General features: G+C 45.1%; 1 protein-coding gene across 1 annotated transcript; it reads right to left on the bottom strand.

Moving 5' to 3' along the window:
• Positions 1-257: 257 nt before the first annotated feature.
• Positions 258-12,122, bottom strand: lin7c (lin-7 homolog C). Its single transcript, XM_002944436.5, has 5 exons — positions 11,954-12,122; positions 4,590-4,708; positions 3,485-3,556; positions 2,930-3,139; positions 258-2,482 (listed from the first exon to the last, which is right to left on the bottom strand). The coding sequence occupies exons 1-5, from the start codon at positions 11,988-11,990 to the stop codon at positions 2,327-2,329; spliced, it is 594 nt and encodes a 197-aa protein (XP_002944482.3). The 5' UTR covers positions 11,991-12,122; the 3' UTR covers positions 258-2,326.
• Positions 12,123-20,040: the final 7,918 nt, after the last annotated feature.

The raw sequence follows: 20,040 nt of genomic DNA, 5'->3' as shown, positions 1-20,040 counted from the left end.
GACTAATCTCCCCGTGTGCCAGAGCCCTTAGGGTAAAGACACACAGAGCTACTAGCAGCAGCTACTTGTTGTGGCTACTAAAATAGACAATGCAGATCATTTACTGATAATTGTCTCAGTGTGTGTTTTAGCAGAGGCAAGTCTCAGTATTGTCTATGGCAGGGCATTTTCTGGGGTTTAGTAGCCATGACAAGTAGCTGCTACTAAGTAGCTCTGTGTGTCTTCACCCTAACAGCTGTCTCTTCAATCTGTTTACATCATTTACACGGGCTGATGCAATCAAACCCCGAATGGATCTAGCCAAGTGCCTGAATGGAGTTTCATTGATTACGAGAAGATTCTAATCAGTTGGCGGCAAACACACGGGCAGACGTCTGGCCGAGCTCAGCGCCACTCACCCCACTTTAGAAAGAAAGTACTTTGCCCGGTGTTTATTGCAGCCGCCACGTGACCAGATAAAGGGAAGTTTCTATATCATCCGGCTGCCTGGGAAAGGGAATATGTCACAAGCCACAGCATTAAAGGGTAAGTAACACCAAATATCAAGCCCCTTTTTTGCTGTTACCAGTCCTTAAAAAAAAAATAAATAAAATAGAAGCCCTTAAAAAGTCTAGTACCTACGGTTGCAACCTACTCTCTCCATCCTGAGAAGTTGTCTTGTCGTACCCATAGGAGACTGCCATATTCCTTGCCTTTCAGTAATGCTCAGTACAACTGCTGGTAAAGGGCTTGTTCACCTTTAAATTAACTTTTGGTTTCATGTAGACATTGATATGCTAAGACCATTTGCAGCTGGTCTTTGTTTATGTCATAGTTTTTTTTTTTTTTTTTAGTTATTTAGCTTTTTGTTCAGCAGCTCTCCAGTTTGGTATTTCAAGTGCTATCTGGTTGCTAGGGTCTTATTTACCCCAGCAACCAGACAGTAGTGAGACCGGACTAAGAATAGGAGGGGACCTGAATAGAAAGATAAGTAATAAAAATAAATAGCAATAAAATTATGAGATCACAGAGCAATAGTGTTTTGGCTGCCGGGGTCAGTGACCCCCATTTGAAAGCTGGAACGAAACAGACTAGGAACGCAAATAATTGAATTAAAAAAAAATAAAGAAGACCAATTGTAAAGTTACTTTAAAGGTGAACTACTACTACTACTGTGTACTGTTCTGAGCTTGCCCATTCCTCAGTCTATATGGTGTATGGTAACTGGAGTGAGGGCAATAAGCCCAAGGGCTAGAGGCAAACTGCCCTGGCCAAGCTATGTCGCCACTCTACCGAGCAATGAAAAATGCTTTTGGGGACAGGGAAGCAAAACAGCATCTCCCGCATTCTGAACAGATGCAAATAGACAAAACAAGTAACATAAATGCCATATAAACACACCATAAACACAATATATTTGCTATTTAAAAGCTGCTTTAGGGATAGCTTCATGAACGTATACACACAACCAGGTTATTAAATAATCAAATCCCCCTCAATAGGGCCTTTTCTAGCCTTAAATCTATTGTGAATTATAATGTTAAAAAGAATAAAGCTAAACAAACACTGCCCTCTAGAGGAAAGGAAAGGGACTGCAGCATTTTCTAACAAAACATTTCCCATACAAATGCAGATCCCTGGGGCTAAGACATTGTAGTGTATTTCGCTGTCGTTATACTGCCACCCAGTGGCGCCAACAGTATCTGCAGTCAAAGCAGAAAGAACTTTCTGTGTGCGTGTTTTCAAGCTGCCCACATTTTTGCTTAAGACAGACAGGCTAATGATTCTACAGGATATATTTTGGGTTTCGGTTGCTCAGATTCACATTACGCAGGTCTGTGACAATTCAATTAACAAGACAATCTTAATGAGAACATTGCACTTTACATCACAAATGTGATGCGCTATAGTATCTGCCCAGCTACTAACCTGCACCCACTTATAGACAGACCCCCCGCTGAGGGACGTGAGCCCCTTGCACCATACAGATAAGCACAGGACAATGGAGGATCGCAATAGTACAAAGATTGCCGTTACAAACCTAGGATTACGCCACTGTATTAAAAATGTTTTAAAATTCTCTTGAGGTTTAAAAAAAGGAGGGTAAGTAAAAACTGCCCTGTAAACGTTACGTTAGAAAGACTGGTTGGGTATTGAGACTCCGTGTGCAAAACGAGAAGCACCAGTTGCTCTGGTAGTGGTGGTGGTGGGTGGGGGGGGGGGGGGGGCTGCAGACCTGCACAGGGTGGGCCTGGAAGGAGCAGCGCCTCGGTACCTCTCACGTCAATACAAATTTATTGGATAGTGGAATTCAGAGTTTGTGTCTTGTGTCTACCGACACATTTGCCTAGTTCTGCTGCCGGCGCTTGGCCGATCGCATTTTCTCGAACCGGGACTCCATCTCTTCCAGGACCCTCGGCGTGTATCGGACCACCAGCTTCACCTTCCCTTGAGCGGCTTTCAGAAGTTCCACGGCTTTCTCGTGGTGCTCGCCCTCCACGCTCTGTGAAAGCAGAAACACAAATGTAATTCAGCAACGCAAGCAGAGCTCTGGGCTAACAGGGGTTAAATGCGGAATTATGACATCACTGGGCCCTGAATCATGTAACTGGGGGCAGGTCTGGACTAGGAGTCAAAATAGGCCCTGGCATTTCAAGTACAGAGGCCCAAACAGCCCCCCCCACCAGGCCAATAAATAGTGACTGTCTATGGCATCTTACAGCAGCCCCTTTGGCATTTGCCAGAACCCACAGATTGCTAGTCTGGGCCTGCCTGGGGGTGTGGCTAGATGAATGGAACTTTCAATAGCAGGAGCAGCTCATAACGTGTAATGGGTACAAGTATGATTATTTTCCCTATTTACCCCCCTTGCTTGCAGCATATGTCCTATTAGCTACAGCCTATTCCTAGAAGTGCTTGAAATATACGAGCATAGGAGGTATGTTCATACCACGCCATTAACAGAAAGCAGCTGGTCCCCACGCTTGAGTCCTCCATGACGGTCTGCAATCCCACCAGGAATAATACGAGAGATGTAGATGGGGGAGTTCTGCTCTTTTCCCCCCATTATGTTGAATCCAAGGCCCTCTTCTGTTTTGGGGAGCTCCACCACTCGGGGGTGGGAATGGCCTTCACTTGCAGCAAAGGCAGCCACAGTAGCCTGAAAAACATGGAGTATAGATATATAGTTTTATATATACACGAGTGTATCGGTAGGTATGTATAGGCGCACGTGTTTGTGTGTACAAGTTAATTTTATTGAAAATTAAATGTATAGAAAATGTCTAAGTAAACACAAGATTGCGCGCTTAGAATGCTGTTGTTTAAACTAAATCTTCTGTTGAATGCAGACTAACTGTGTGTCCGTACGCAATACATAAGAACTCTATGAAGACCAGATTAATACAGCAATATATGTGTAATGCAAAGAAACAGTGGTATCATGCTGCCATCTAGTGGCTAAAGCACGGCGCTACAGACAGACAGGAAACGAAGCCTTACTCACCTTCGCCGTGGCATTAGCTCTCACTTCTGGGCTGCTGCTGATATCCACCGTTTCATAAACATGTTCATAAACCTGAAAAAGTTAAATGAAGACTCTGTCAGATGCAACAGTTGCTGTTGGGGCTGTTTCACATGTAGAGGTGAACGCAGGCAGCAATGTGACTTCATAGGCTTCCTAATGAGTCAGGCCTGGAACTCTGGCCACCAGAAATCCTACGGTTAAAGGGATCACTGGGTTTCAAGGTCAACTGTCCCTTTAAAAAACACCTATAGCCTTAGTGAAGCATCACAGTGATCAGGGAAAACTCAACCTGCACCGGACCCTAACGTGCAAAATGCTGCCATTGTAGGACCCGCACCCAACCTGTAACCTGCGTCTCTATGCTCTACTTCAGGATCAGGGGAACAGTGCACTTCCATAGTCTAACCCACACCCATCCCGAACCCGCAATGGTCGCCCAGACTTAACCCACCTGACCTAGGCCACACCCACAGGTTGCACAGTTTGCACATAACTACATGACAAAAAGCCATCAAGGGGCAAGCAGTAAACTGAGCTCATAGCCTGTGCTGAGGGATAGCACAGAAGTACTCCCCCTACAGACACCCCTTGTATTGCGCACAATGCAGCAGAAAAATAGAGCGTACAGCAGCCCTTTACTGTGATTCGCTGAATAGGCTAAAAGACAGATGCGTAGTAGTACTATAATACACAGCACATTTAAGGCACAGGTCAGAGGGTTTTATTGTCCTTTAAGCCCAAAATATCCAGCATGAAGGGGGGCTCCCAGCTGTGCTCACACACAGGCAGCCTAAGTGGGGTGTCGCTGGATGCAGGAAAACAATTAGGGTGAAGACACACGGAGCTACTAGTAGCAGCTTTTCATGGCTACTAAACACCAGAAAATCCCCTCCCAATGTAGAGACAATTATCAGTAAAAGATCAGCATTGTCTATTTTAGTAGCCACGATAAGTAGCTGCTACTAGTAGCTCTGTGTGTCTTCACCCTTAGAGTCAAGGGGTGATGTTTGTGTATAGCCCCACATTGCTACAGCAGGGCTGGAGAGCTTGCACTCTAGGGGGACCTAGGGGGAATGGTGCGTACCTCCCTGACGGCGGTGCAGAAGTCACTCTGTAGGACTCTCTGTAGCGCGTGCAGCTTGTGTGGCGGCACCTCCCCGCTCCTCTGTAGCTTCTCCAGCAGCTCGATGGCCCTGTGCACATCTGGAAACATGAAGGAAAACATACTGTTATTTCACACGAGAATTTAAAGGGGATGTAAAGCCAAATACAGGAGTTGGCATATGTAACCTTCTCATATACATTCATTAACTGGAATAGCCATTTATTTATTTGTTATAGTTTTTGAATTATTTGCCTCCTTCTTCCAAGTGTTTGCAGATTTAAAATGGGGGTCGCTGACCCTCTGTGAGGCTACAGTTTTATTGTTACTGTTTTATTATTCAGGTTTCTGTTCATTCCCCCTACTATTCATATTCCAGTCCCTCGTTCCAAACCACTCCTCTCGTATGAAAATATTGTGGTTGTGATCTGAAATTTTCCTTTCTGAACCAGGGCTGTGGAGTCGGAGGCAATTTTGGGTACCTGGAGTCGGAAAAAAATGAACCGACTCCGACTAAATTTAAATGGGAATAAAAAATAAAGCAAGTTTAAATGTCCCAATTCACAAACAGTAATAATTAATTACTTCTCTGCTATAAGAATAAAGCCCAATGCACGCAGTGCATAAACGAACACGTTGAGTGACCATGAAGCTTTTCATTGCCTCTATGAATGTATAAAATACATATTTTTTTTACATATTAAAAACAGAGGAGTCAGAGTCGGAAGTATCAGAAACTGAGGAGTCGGAGAATTTATCTACCGACCCCACATCCCTCTTCTGAACGATCGTAAACTGGCTTTGAAACTTCAATATATGATTTTGGAAGTCTCCCATAGGGCTCAATGGCACTCTGCAGCTCCAACCCGGCCCAAGGAAAGTCTCCCATAGGGCTCAATGGCACTCTGCAGCTCCAACCTGGCCCAAGGAAAGTCTCCCATAGGGCTCAATGGCACTCTGCAGCTCCAACCCGGCCCAAGGAAAGTCTCCCATAGGGCTCAATGGCACTCTGCAGCTCCAACCCGGCCCAAGGAAAGTCTCCCATAGGGCTCAATGGCACTGCAGCTCCAACCCGGCCCAAGGAAAGTCTCCCATAGGGCTCAATGGCACTGCAGCTCCAACCTGGCCCAAGGAAAGTCTCCCATAGGGCTCAATGGCACTCTGCAGCTCCAACCCGGCCCAAGGAAAGTCTCCCATAGGGCTCAATGGCACTCTGCAGCTCCAACCCGGCCCAAGGAAAGTCTCCCATAGGGCTCAATGGCACTCTGCAGCTCCAACCCGGCCCAAGGAAAGTCTCCCATAGGGCTCAATGGCACTCTGCAGCTCCAACCCGGCCCAAGGAAAGTCTCCCATAGGGCTCAATGGCACTCTGCAGCTCCAACCCGGCCCAAGGAAAGTCTCCCATAGGGCTCAATGGCACTCTGCAGCTCCAACCCGGCCCAAGGAAAGTCTCCCATAGGGCTCAATGGCACTCTGCAGCTCCAACCCGGCCCAAGGAAAGTCTCCCATAGGGCTCAATGGCACTCTGCAGCTCCAACCCGGCCCAAGGAAAGCCTCCCATAGGGCTCAATGGCACTCTGCAGCTCCAACCGGCCCAAGGAAAGCCTCCCATAGGGCTCAATGGCACTCTGCAGCTCCCAAGGAAAGCTCCAACCTGGCCAAGGAAAGCCTCCCATAGGGCTCAATGGCACTCTGCAGCTCCAACCCGGCCCAAGGAAAGTCTCCCATAGGGCTCAATGGCACTCTGCAGCTCCAACCTGGCCCAAGAAAGATAGGGCTCAATGGCACCCTGCAGCTCCAACCCTGCCCAAGGAAAGTATAGGGCTCAATGGCATTCTGCAGCTCCAACCTGGCCCAAGGAAAGTCTCCCATAGGGCTCAATGGCACTCTGCAGCTCCAGGCCAAGGAAAGTCTCCCATAGGGCTCAATGGCACTCTGCAGCTCCACCCGGCCCAAGGAAAGTCTCCCATAGGCTCAATGCACTCTGCAGCTCCAACCCGGCCCAAGGAAAGTCTCCCATAGGGCTCAATGGCACTCTGCAGCTCCAACCTGGCCCAAGGAAAGTCTCCCATAGGGCTCAATGGCACTCTGCAGCTCCAACCTGGCCCAAGGAAGTCTTCCCCATAGGGCTCAATGGCACTCTGCAGCTCCAACCCGGCCCAAGGGAAGCCTCCCATAGGGCTCAATGGCACTCTGCAGCTTCCAACCTGGCCCAAGGAAAGTCTCCCATAGGGCTCAATTGCACTCTGCAGCTCCAACCCGGCCCAAGGAAAGCCTCCCATAGGGCACAATGGCACTCTGCAGCTCCAACCCGGCCCAAGGAAAGCCTCCCATAGGGCTCAATGGCACTCTGCAGCTCCAACCTGGCCCAAGGAAAGTCTCCCATAGGCTCAATGGCACTCTGCAGCTCCAACCTGGCCCAAGGAAAGCCTCCCATAGGCTCAATGGCACTCTGCAGCTCCAACCCGGCCCAGAAAGTCTCCCATAGGGTCAATGGCACTCTCGGCCAAGGCTCTGCCATGACTCTGCAGGCTCCAACCCGGCCAAGGAGTCTCCCATAGGGCTCAATGGCACTCTGCAGCTCCAACCCGGCCCAAGGAAAGTCTCCCATAGGGCTCAATGGCACTCTGCAGCTCCAACCTCTCCCATAGGGCTCAGTGGCACTCTGCAGCTCCAAATATAGAATGGCACTCTGCAGCTCCAACCCGGCCCAAGGAAAGTCTCCCATAGGGCTCAGTGGCACTCTGCAAGTTAAAAAAATACGAATTTATGTGACAAAAAAAATATTTGTGGTTTAATGAATGGGCCCCTAAGAGTTAACTCAAAGGTGAACAACCCCTTTAAGCTGAATGGTCAGCCCCTGTAGCGAATTGGCATTCAACCTTTTTCAGCAGGATTCAGATTGGGCGAATCAAATTCCTAAAATCAAGTGACTTTTTGTCACAAACACGGAAGTTGAACATTTTTTGTGTCACGCGCAGTTCTCTTTAACCCTTTCGTACCCTAATTTGTATATGCGGATTCAGTGCGGTATTTGCCTGAATCTTTTATTAAGGATTTGGGGTTCAGTGGAATCTGAGAATAGTGGATTCGGCGCATCCCTATATAACATATAATAATATTCTATATACAAGCAGGGCAGCGCTGTGAGTGAGAGACTGCAATATGAATAGGGGATGGGGCTGCATAGAGAGAGAATGAATGAAAAGTAACAATAATAATAAACTTGGAGCCTCACAGAGCAATAGGGTTTTTGGCTGAAAGCTGGAAAGAGTCAGACGAGTAAAGCAAATTAAAAAAATATATAAATTAAAACATGGAGACCAATTGAAAAGCTGCTGAGAATTGGCCATTATGTAACATACTAAAAGTATAACTTCAGCTTTGAAAGTTTGTTTTCTCCAGCATATGGAGACTCAAGCTAAAAGGCAAGAGGACCCCAGTATTGGCCCTGACCCATAGCCAATCCCTGGCCTCAATGCCTGCCGGAAAGGGCTGTTCTACCCACACAGGAATCTGTGCCCTTTATATAATTACTTTAATCCATAAATACCTTTCTTTACAGAACAAAATCCTATCATCCCCCCCAATATCATCACAGTGTCGGTGTTAGCGCTTGGGGACCTGTCAGGGCCGGAACACCCTTACTTAGTTTTATTGGCCGCATAACGAATCTGAATCCTCCACATAAAGATTTTGGTCGTATCCTGAACCAAATCCAGACCCTAATTTGTATTTTTACATTTGAGAAAAAAAATGGCGTCGTTCACATTTGATCTTGTCGCAAAACACCGATTCTGTGGGATCCTACAATATCTGATCTCCACAGCTGTAATGTAAAGTCGGATAAGATAAGTCGGATAGAATGTTTTCTTCCTGTATCTACATCCGACAATGAGAAGAAAAAAAGTCTGTCAGACGCCACAAGATGTGACGCAGCGTTCCCTTATGACAGGCGGGTAGGTTACACATCAGATTTCTGTATCAGCCCCATTATATTTGAACCCAAGTAACTACATCAATGTGTAGGAAATCTGACCCCATCCTACTTAATCTCTCATGGAGTTTGGCCCAAAGGGTTTGGATTTGGTGTAACTGAAGACTAGGCCAAATTTGCCACCAAATGCTGGAGTCGGCATATCCCTTTAAGACTGTACAACTGATAACCAATTTTTGTTGTTTGCATTCAAATTTGCATGTGCAAATTAGACCCAGATGCAGCCTGATTCATACAGGGGCACACAAATGTGTCTGTACGCACACATGGGCACAAGTTACAGGGAGCTTTAGGGTGAAGACACGCATCGATTAGTAGCCACGACTTTTTAAAAAGTCACGTCGACTAATCCAGCACAAATGGCGCGTAATTAGTCGCAGTGACTTGTACAGAAACCTATGGCGGGTAAGTCGCTGTGATTATTTCCTGAGACCAACTTGTTAAAAAGTTGCGCCAATTAATCGCCCAGCATGTCATCGCCCTTAAGGGAAAAACATTATTAGTTTAGTGGCAAATAGAGAGGTTTTAATCCTTTTCAGCACCTGCCCTTCTCCATTTTCTATCTCTCTCTCTTCTCTCTATCTATCATCTCTATCTATCTATCTATCATATCCATCATCTATCTATCTATCATATCCATTTATCATCTATTCATCTATCTCTCTATCTATCTATCTCTCTATCTATCATATCCATCATCTATCTATCATATCCATTTATCATCTATTCATCTATCTCTCTATCTATCTCTCTATCTATCTATCTCTCTATCTATCATATCCATCATCTATCTATCATATCCATTTATCATCTATTCATCTATCTATCTATCTCTCTATCCATCTATCTATCATATCCATCCATCTATCATATCCATCTATCTATCATATCCATCTATCTATCATATCCATCTATCATCTATTCATCTATCTATCTCTCTATCAATCTATCCATCTCTCTCTATATATATTTCTCTCCCTGTATCTCTCTCTCTCTATTTACCTCTCTATATCTCTCTCTATATATATATCTCTCTGTCTATCTCTCTATCTACACACAGACACAAAAACATTTTTTTTACTTTTTAACTAAACATCTATAGGCCAAAACTGCGTGAACTCATCCGGAAAAACACTGTACGCAATGCAGAAAAACATAACATTGCCAAAATACTTGCCTATAGCATCAGGGAAACTGGTTTTTCTACCCCCCCCCCCCCCCCCCCCTACGTACATGTGCTCCTTGGGATAATGCAGCACAGTTTTCCTATTGGCACAAAGCATGTAAGGTTTGGTTGTGGGGGGGTTTATTCAATCTACATTATATATGGCTCTATAACATTTGAGGTGGGTGGGCCCTCTGTACTAGAGTCAATGTATAGATGTATAACTATATAAAGTGTTAGAACAAAAAAGGGGAATAGCTGCACCTTCCACAATTAGGTATAAAGCTCCACCAAATGTTAATGATAATGTATAAACAAGATAGATTGTACAGCACAGCCTAACAATTACACACAGGGAGGACAAGTGTTATAAATATATACCTATAAATAAGTATAACTACACAGAGATGCCATGTGGTATAAGATACAGTAGGATCCCTGCCCCATAGAGCTTCCATGACCATAGAAGACCATACAAACTACACACAGATATTGTCCTACTGAAAACCAGTACCAGGACCCCAGCATGGCAAGACAGCAATTCTAAAAGCACTAACAGATATCAGTTATCAATCATGAAGACTGAGATTTGGACGCTACTGAGAACAATTATTGGATATTATTATGAAGAGAATGAGAAATTACTCCCTGTGGAATGTCCTTTCTGCTAAACCATTTAGTTAATTTTACCAGCAAGTCTGTTTTTTTTTCTTTTATAAATATATATATATATATATATATATATATATACACATGTGGATGTGTGTGTTTGTGGCCTCCCAGCCCTGCCCTAAAGCCAGTACAGTCCCAGCTTTGAGGCAGGATTCATGCTCCTGAGTCTCCTGTGATCCCCAGTATCAGCGCCAGCACCTGTATTATAGGAATACCATGGGGTCAGCAGCTTATGGGCCTGTGTATGGGGCAACTAGGGCTAGGGCTGCCACCTGGACAGGAATTTAAAGGCCTAGCCGGCAAACTACCACCTAGAGCCGATGTTACAAATTTACAGGCAACGTAACTGCGGGACAACTTGTAAACCTCCACTTTCTTAAAGTTTTCTCTGAGATACTTATTTATTTGCACTCAGAACTGTTCTCTGTAAGCAGCTCTCCTCCCGCCTCTGATCCGCCTACACCACACCCCTGATCCGCCTACACCACACCCCTGATCTGCCCACATCCCACCCTTATCCGCCTATATTCCATCCCTGATCCGCCCACACCCCATCCCTGATCCGCTCACACCACACCCCTGATCCGCCCACATCCCACCCTGATCCGCCCACACCCCATCCCTGATCCGCCCACACCCCATCCCTGATCCGCCCACACCCCACCCCTGATCCGCCCACACCCCGCCCCTGATCCGCCCACACCCCGCCTCCATCACATCACCAGTTGCCTCCCTAGGGGCACAGGCCAGTAAGACTTAGGGGAAGAAGGTGGCACCTCTACGGGCAAATTGACCCCCTGTGATTTCACCTATCCGTCCCCTTTAGGCAAGTGCCAGTGTGGGGGCGATGGGTACAAAGCGCCAGTGTGGGGGCGATGGGTACAAAGCGCCAGTGTGGGGGCGATGGGTACAAAGCGCCAGTGTGGGGGCGATGGGTACAAAGCGCCAGTGTGGGGGCGATGGGTACAAAGCGCCAGTGTGGGGGCGATGGGTACAAAGCGCCAGTGTGGGGGCGATGGGTACAAAGCGCCAGTGTGGGGGCGATGGGTACAAAGCGCCAGTGTGGGGGCGATGGGTACAAAGTGCCAGGAGAGGGGGGGGGCAGGGTACATATTTAAGGAACAAAATGGGTTAATAAGACAGAGAGTAAATCTCAGTGACAGGGCAAATAGATTACTATTATTGTTGACATATTTATAAAGTACAAGTGAGCAGCCTGTACCAAACATACACACTCCTCCCAGTACTGGCACATACAGCCGGCAGGTAGGGCCCTGGGCCTCACAGCTAACACTCTAATGGCAGAAGGAGTGGGACTGTAAGGGAACCCCAGTCACTGGGGGGGGGGGGGGCGGATCAGTGCCAGGGGGATTATACAGGGGATTATACAGGGGGGGGGCAGATACTGACAGATACAATACACACACAGTGGCGGCGCTCACACTGCTCTGTATCCCCTCGGCACCCCCCCCCACTCTCTCAGCCTACCGACCCGCTGCTACTGCCCCTCACCTCTCTCCAAGCGAATGGGCTCTCCCACAGCAGCCATCTTCTTTCCTACACACAACGCTAGATAGTAAAACCCAATGGCTTGCAGCAGGTCGTGATGTCACCGTCACATGACCAAATGTGCGAAGCAGGAAGTGAGGTCATGTGAGGGCGTGTCTAGCCGCCAGCCCCACTCCTAATACTACTGCCTTGCCTACTGCCTGGGCTACCACCGGTGCTACTGCCGGGGTCCCTACTAGTGACACAGGGGAGCGGGAAAAGCGCTAGAACGGGGGCGGGGAGAGAGGGGTGGGGCCTGCTAGTGCAGGATTGGCGCTCAGTGGGAATAGGAGCTGATTAGTGACTGCTTCGTCGGACTGAGGGCTGCTGTGGGGGTGTGTGTTAGTGAGGCTGCCTGTAGGGCTTAATGCACCGGGGGGAAGAGCTGAAGGCTACAGGGGACTGTAAGGGAATTGTACTGGGGCAAAGGGAGAATTATGGGACTGCTAAGGGAATTGAACTGGGAAAGAAAGAAAATGAAAATGTAAAGGGAATTAAACAGGGAGAAATGGGGCTGCTAAGGGAATTGAATGGGGGGGGGGTGTGTAGGGAAAGGGTGAAGGTGAGCGCTGCAAAGGGGACTGTGCTGGGGGAGAGGGAGAAGGTGGCACTGCCAGGGAAATTGTACTGGGATAAAGGGAGACGGTGGGACTGCGAAGGGAATAGCACTGGGGGAATGGTAGGAGGTAAGGGCTGCAAGGGGAATAGCACTGGGAGCAAATGCAGGAGGTGAGGGTTGCAAGGGGAATAGCACTGGGAGCAAATGCAGGAGGTGAGGGCTGCAAGGGGAATAGCACTGGGGGCAAATGCAGGAGGTGAGGGCTGCAAGGGGAATAGCACTGGGGGCAAATGCAGGAGGTGAGGGCTGCAAGGGGAATAGCACTGGGGGCAAATGCAGGAGGTGAGGGCTGCAAGGGGAATAGCACTGGGGGAATGGTAGGAGGTAAGGGGTGCAAGGGGAATAGCACTGGGGAGAAATGCAGGAGGTGAGGGCTGCAAGGGGAATAGCACTGGGGGAATGGTAGGAGGTAAGGGCTGCAAGGGGAATAGCACTGGGAGCAAATGCAGGAGGTGAGGGCTGCAAGGGGAATAGCACTGGGGGAATGGTAGGAGGTAAGGGCTGCAAGGGGAATAGCACTGGGAGCAAATGCAGGAGGTGAGGGCTGCAAGGGGAATAGCACTGGGGGAATGGTAGGAGGTAAGGGCTGCAAGGGGAATAGCACTGGGGGCAAATGCAGGACGTGAGGGCTGCAAGGGGAGTAGCACTGGGGGAATGGTAGGAGGTAAGGGCTGCAAGGGGAATAGCACTGGGGGCAAATGCAGGACGTGAGGGCTGCAAGGGTAATAGCACTGGGGGCAAATGCAGGAGGTGAGGGCTGCAAGGGGAATAGCACTGGGGGGAATGGTAGGATGTAAGGACTGCAAGGGGAATAGCACTGGGGACAAATGCAGGAGGTGAGGGCTGCAAAGGGAATAGCACTGGGGGCAAATGCAGGAGGTGAGGGCTGCAAGGGGAACAGGACTCTGCAGAAAGGGAGAAGGGGAGGGCTTCAGGGGGGCCTGGTGTACTGGTGGAATGGAGAAGTTGAGGGCTGGAAGGGGTAGATAATTGGAATTGTACTTTGATAAAGGAGGAGATTGGGACTGCAATGTGAATTGTACTTAAAAGGAGGAGATGATAGATGCAAAAACTGTGTTGCGGAAACAGGAGGGGAGGAACTGGAAAGGCAGTTGTACTGGTGGAAAATGAAGGAGGTGAGAGCTACAAAGTGCTTACAAAGGAAGTGGTACTTTAAGGAAGGGGGCCTGCAACGCAAATGGTATTTACAGAAAAGGGAGGTGATGAGAGCTCCAAGGGTAATGGTACTTGGGGGAAAAAGGGGGGAGAAGGGGACTTCAAGAGGAAAGGTAGATGGCAGAAATAGGGGGCTGCAAGGATATCTGTACAGTTGGTGAATACTTTCCTGTACAGTACTGAGAAGCTAGATGAAGTCTCTGATATATACAAACAGGGCAGGGGAGTGCAGTAATCTGATTAGACAGATCTGTTAAGGTGGCCATACTCCTTACAATTCATTCCCTCCACTGAAGTTCAGAGCTGAATTGTCAGATATAGAGGTAGAAACAATAGGGATTCTACCTCCACCTGATGATTCAGCCCTAAACGCAGATTTTGCTCAGGCGCCTTCAGCAACGCACAAACAAAACCTTTTCGTCTCACCCGATCGACGAGACAACCGATATCCGAAGCTTTTCTGATATCAGTTGTCTCGTCGATCCGCCATACACTATCAAATTAGTTTGTCATAAGATTTCAGGACTCTGGTGGGGCTTAGGCCCAAGCAGTGGATGGGGATGCAAGTCTCAAAGACATTTAAGACGAGATTTAAGGTGAGGGTTTGTTTTAGTGCGCAGAGGGCCAACCAGCCCCCCACTAGTCCGACAAAAAGTTACTATGCCACCTTTCAGTAGCCCCTCTGGCATTTGCTAGAATCCACAAATTGCCAGCCCCAGGCTGCTGTCATAAATACTCCTAAAACTTTAGCTGGTTAACTGTCACCCCAGTATTTCTAACTGTTCTTGTAAATTAAGGTGGCACATCCTAAAAGGTGATTGAGGAAATACGGGCTGAAAGCTTATTTTCTACCTTGGCATCACTGGAACTGTAGCAGTATGACATGTTCCACAATTCTGTGTACATCTGTAACTTACCCAACCCAAAACCAGGTAAAGATGAGAAATTAGGCTTTTGCATATTTACTGCCTTGGAATCCTCGTTGATCTATGACAGTAACACAATTGTTTCAATATATCTGTTATGATCTGAGGGGAGACTAGGAAGGAACACTAGGCTTGATGAAACTCATTTCTCTGAAGATACTGTGTTTGATCACCCATGTGGAAAACGACGATTAGCAATTAGAGACCCAAGTTAAGGCTAATGCCAGACGAGGCGTAGGGTGGATATTTTTGGCAAGCGGAAAAGCGCTTGCTGAAAATTCCGCCCTACACCTCCTACATGTGCCTGCACCCGAATGAATGAGATACGCTCGGACGCATAAAACAGCAAGACTTTGCATTGTCTCGCGTATTTATGCGTACATCAGCTACATGTGCCTGCACCCGAGCGTATCTCATTCATTCGGGTGCAGGCACGTGTAGGAGGCGTAGGGCGGAATTTTCAGCAAGCGTTTTGCCGAAAATATCCGCCCTACACCTCGTCTGGCATTAGCCTAAGAGAGCTGGGTTGAGGTCATGAGAGGAGAGGCGAGATAAATTAGAATATCAATATCATATAGGTTGTATTAAAAGTCACATGAAATGTGAATTGCCACACAGGGCTGACTCTTGGCCTGCTGAAAAAACGCAGGCAGAGAATTGGCCCCTCCCATGGCATCAGCCTCCTACCTTTCCTGCACCTGGAGAGTGTCTTTCTTACACTCTCATAGAGCATCATATGCATGTAAGTGTAATGTTAACTTCCCTTTTAAAACTTTTTTTATTTGCATCAGATCCTCTGATGAGAAAACTGTCTCGTTTTGCTTCTCTAAATCGCCCATTGAAGTCTGTGACTGTTTTTTCTTCTGTGAAACCTAGCAAAAAATTTCCCTCATCACTATTAATAAATACACTTGTTCGTAAAATGGAGGTTTCTATAAGGGGATCTGTGCAGCAAGGTTGGGTTTGAAGTTCCGGCTGTTGTGTGGGAACAAAATCCTTAAAAAATGACCCTGAACGCATGGATCCTGATTGGTACCAATTACTGTCAGTCACAGAGTTCATTTTCCGTTCTTGTAAAGAAGCAAGGTTGTATTTAGGTGTAGAAAATGGGCTTTGCAATAATGGTACAAGGACTAACAAACACATAGAAGTGTTTTGATGAACATAACATTATTATTTACTATTATTGTTTCTGATTTAATTGGTCCCTAAATATTTAAGTTTTCATCCTGCTACAAAGGTTGCCCAGTTAACTCCCACTTGGCCTTACGTGCAGTAGGGAGGACGTTGGACTTACTCCATATAATGAGTGGCTTTGCCACTACCCCATAGTTGCTCAACAGAACCCAGAACTATCCCAGATCTGTTTAATTGGGAATTAAAAAAAGCTAAAGATTGGTTTAGAATCTGTTAATATTGATCTGTGACATAAATTGAAATTGTGTGTTGTTTTATAAATTACAGCATTGCTCGGAAATGCAGTACTCCGTGCCCTCGCACACAGCTAAGGGCACTGGAGAGTGATTTATAATACTCCTATTAGATATAGCGCAAAACAAAGATTTGATAGGCATGCAAGATAAAGACCATATCAATTCAAGATAATGAGCCATGCGTGGGAGACTAACAGGAATTTATTTTCCGAGTGGGATTCTTTTTGTGCCTTATCACTTGGCTTCAGAGATGTCATCAATTTAGAAAAGGGATTAAACATTGCCATCAAATGCTTATGCTGTCTGTGGACTGATGCAATGTCATGTTGAAGTCACCCACGTAAAAGGATTGGAATTGCAAGGTATTTAATGAGATGTTTTAATAACCCTAGGCAGTTGTATGTAGGAGGACTGTATATATCAGCTCTCTGAGATCATATCTACAGTGTGTTGTTACAGCTCTACTGATGGGGGTCAACATGTACATATGTCAACCATTTAGAAAAATTATAGTACCATTAGTGATAAGGTGCATCTGTATAGTTTAATGTTTAATATGTTGGTATGAGGGTATTAAAGGATTAAAGGTAATAAGCAGTTCTCTCCTAAATGCAGTACTGACTCTCAAGAGTCAAAACAGGTCTTCTATACATAACGTAATCGAGATACAGACATGGCATACACTTCTGGAACGTGGCACCAAAAGCATAGAGAGTTGAGTAAAGAGAAATGTGGGAAAGAGAAGCTATAGTACACAGAATTGGAAAGATACAGAACATGACAAAAATACATTTAACAATATCCCAACAACAATGTTTCAAACCAACGTCAAAGCTTGCTCTACCATACATACTTAGTTGAGATGCAGAAATGGCATATACTTATTAGGGAGGCACCAGTCTTCTCATTTCGGTAATCAACTGAATCTCTCTGTATGAATTTGGCCATATACAGAACCAAATCTGAACCCTCGCACTGGGTGCAATAAGCCATGGCTTTGTTGCATAGACCCTCCTCCCCAGCAGTACTTATTCCAAAAATTAATTGGTAACCCTTTTTTAGACAATATTTTATTGTACTGTGATGTGGAATATATTTGCTCTGTACCCTGCACTACACCGATGCTCTGTACCCTGCACTACACCCCAAGAAGGGCGAAACCGGTCTGTAGTTGGAAATCTGATCAGCTATTATCCTGGCATTTGCTTCCAAAACCCAGTGGGTAAGCTTTAGCCTATAGGATAAACCCATTTTTTAGGAGCCTTAAGGAATTTGTTCCCAGAATCCCTTTGCTCTGTATAAATCTGTAAATCAAGTAATGTTAGTATTGTAGCATATCAGTAAAGTCATTTGGAAGCCTCGTTATCCAGGAAGACCCCAACTTCTTGTCCCTAAAATATTTTTCTTGAATCAGATGATACAGATCTTGATGGACCAGAAAAGCCTACCCCTTCGTGTAATAATATCTTTCCTAATGGATTCCTGTGCCAGGGCACTACTGGATTTAAAATGGCAGCAGCTATGCTTTTATGAAAAAAAAAACTCTTGTTCCTTGAGTTGGTGCCAACTTCAAAATAAAAAGATGCCAAGGAAACAGATTCAATGACTGATAGTAGACTTTCTTGGAAAGTTCCTGAATGTGTTCTAAATTGAATTCTTGGCTGCTTCTTCGTTTTTCTTTTGTTTTTTTTTATTCTCTGCCAATTCCTGACTTCTCTGCTTGCTGTCATCCCCAACCAGTTGCCTGTTTTCTGAGTTTGGGCTGTTTTAACCTTCAGATTCGGATTCCTTTATTATTGGGCATTCATCCTATTTGGTCTTCAAGCTTCCTCCTTTTTCCTAACTACCATGCAATTGGCCAAGTCTCCCTGAGAATAAGGGGGGACATTTATTACGCATGATTCATATTTTTTTATGCTAAAATTTTTCATGAAAAAACGGGGCATCTTTTTCGAGATTTATTATGTGACAAATCTGTGACAATTCAGAATCCAAAAATACTCCCATCTAAAACCTGCAAAGATCATGTTGAAGTCAATGGCAGATGGCTCTTTTACAATTGAAAGATCTTTCTTTGCTTCGTAGTTTCTGTATTTTTTGATGCTGGCTTCATGTATAAAGCAAAAGGATAAATAGTGTAATAATTTTACTCTTCCAAACAAAAGGACAAGCAGAAAAATTAAAGAAATAAGGGCTAAATTAGATGTATTAACACAACAATGTTACATAGACGCAAATGTATAGATTGGATTATAGAGCAACTGCTTAAACCTGGAATCAACTGCCTTAAACCTGGCAAGATAACTGTATTGCCTATTTATTACTTACCAAAATAATGAGGTTATAAACCCTAAAGAGATAGCCACTACGTTTGCTGAGTATTAGAGCAACTTATATAATCTAGATGACAAGGCAATTGATGCAGAGTTAAAATGAATGACTTTGACTTGACTTAATCTCCGCACAATAGATAATTACCTGGCAGATAAGGTTCATTTAAAAATTACACAACAGGAGATGGAAAGGGTAATAAAAAAAAAAGCTTCCCCCCTATAAGGCTTTAGATCTGGATGGTTTTTATAATGTATATTGTAAAATATTTAATCCTTTGCTTTCTGCCTACATGGTCAGGATGTTTAATAAAGCTAGTGGAGATGTTATTATCACATATATCTACTGTTTCAAAGAAGATAAGGGTAGACTGTTATGGCCAAATTATTGTCCGGTGTCGTAGACATAAAGATTTATGCTGAGATTTTAACTGTACAATTACATGATTTACGCCCGCAATTAATTCTGATTATGGTGGTTTTGTGATGGGACGTCATACTGTATGTACAGTGGCACTATAGGCTTATAAACTTGATCCAGCTGGCTGGGACCTGAACGCCTTCCATCCTATTATTGAATAAGATCAGTTGTCTCCTATCTCTGCTTGTTATTGTTCTGCTTTAAGTCACTTGCTTACGCTTTTACAGTATAACAATTTATTTGTGTTAAAAAGCATAAAATTACATAATTGGCACAAGACTTATTCGAAGACTTAGGGGCCAATTTACTAAAGTCCGAAAAAACGAGTGCTATTTATAGCATGCGTTAAAAATATCACTTCTTATTTTTTGCAAGTTAACAATCGATTCACTAAAAGGACACTTGTCAGAATTAAGAAGTGAAGTTCTTGTCATTATTTATCTGGCGATGAACGGTTTTAAGCAATATTTTAACGCATGTGCGATAATTTACGCGATATTAGCACACACTATTACGCACGTTCTGAAAATGACAATTTCCCTGAAAACTGGAGGATGCATCACTCTAGGGCCAACACATACTTGAATAAATCAGACTGCAAACTCCATCTTGTCACCACAGACAATCACCAGCTGCAATGTTGTTTAGTAACGCCTACTCCTGGGAGGCGTTAAGTTTCACAGTATTTATCGCCTGATGCTTTTAACGCTTCATGTGCGTTTGAGAATCATGTGTTAGTATTATTTCTATTCTATAATTACCGCAATGCGATGTAAATAACGCATTGCGATAATGCGCTTTTTTACGCATGCGATATGAGTGATAACACATGCAAAATTACATTGATGAATCGGTACTTATTTATCGCGTGCTTTTTAACGCAAAGAACTACGCGATAAGCGTTAACGCCCTTTAGTGAATCGCCCTTTAGTCTATTTAGTCACTATTATTCTATCTCACTTCAGTACTTCTGTCAGTGTTCATATTATAAAATAAATACTAGAACTAGAATGGAAGTATTGGGGGTTCCCAAGGATCTGATAACTTGATCGATAACTTCAAGTCAAGTTCCATGGCAACAAAAGTGTCAGTGTTTGCCACTCTTCTTTTTACCTACTCCCACCTTAATGCTTACCTTTTGCCCAG

This window comes from Xenopus tropicalis, chromosome 4 (assembly GCF_000004195.4).
Source record: "Xenopus tropicalis strain Nigerian chromosome 4, UCB_Xtro_10.0, whole genome shotgun sequence".
Lineage (NCBI taxonomy): Eukaryota > Metazoa > Chordata > Amphibia > Anura > Pipidae > Xenopus > Xenopus tropicalis.
Note: the sequence above shows the minus strand (reverse complement) of the source record. Positions and strands in the feature narration are given on the sequence as shown.

What these genes read in the sequence shown, in the direction of transcription:
- lin7c (XM_002944436.5), bottom strand. Translation starts at nt 11,990, where the DNA reads ATGGCTGCTGTGGGAGAGCCCATTCGCTTGGAGAGAG. An exon ending in GCCCATTCGCTTGGAGAGAG is followed by an intron (nt 4,709 to 11,953) that starts GTGAGGGGCAGT and finishes TCATGTTTCCAG; the next exon opens with ATGTGCACAGGGCCATCGAG. An exon ending in TGCTTTCTGTTAATGGCGTG is followed by an intron (nt 2,483 to 2,929) that starts GTATGAACATAC and finishes CTGCTTTCACAG; the next exon opens with AGCGTGGAGGGCGAGCACCA.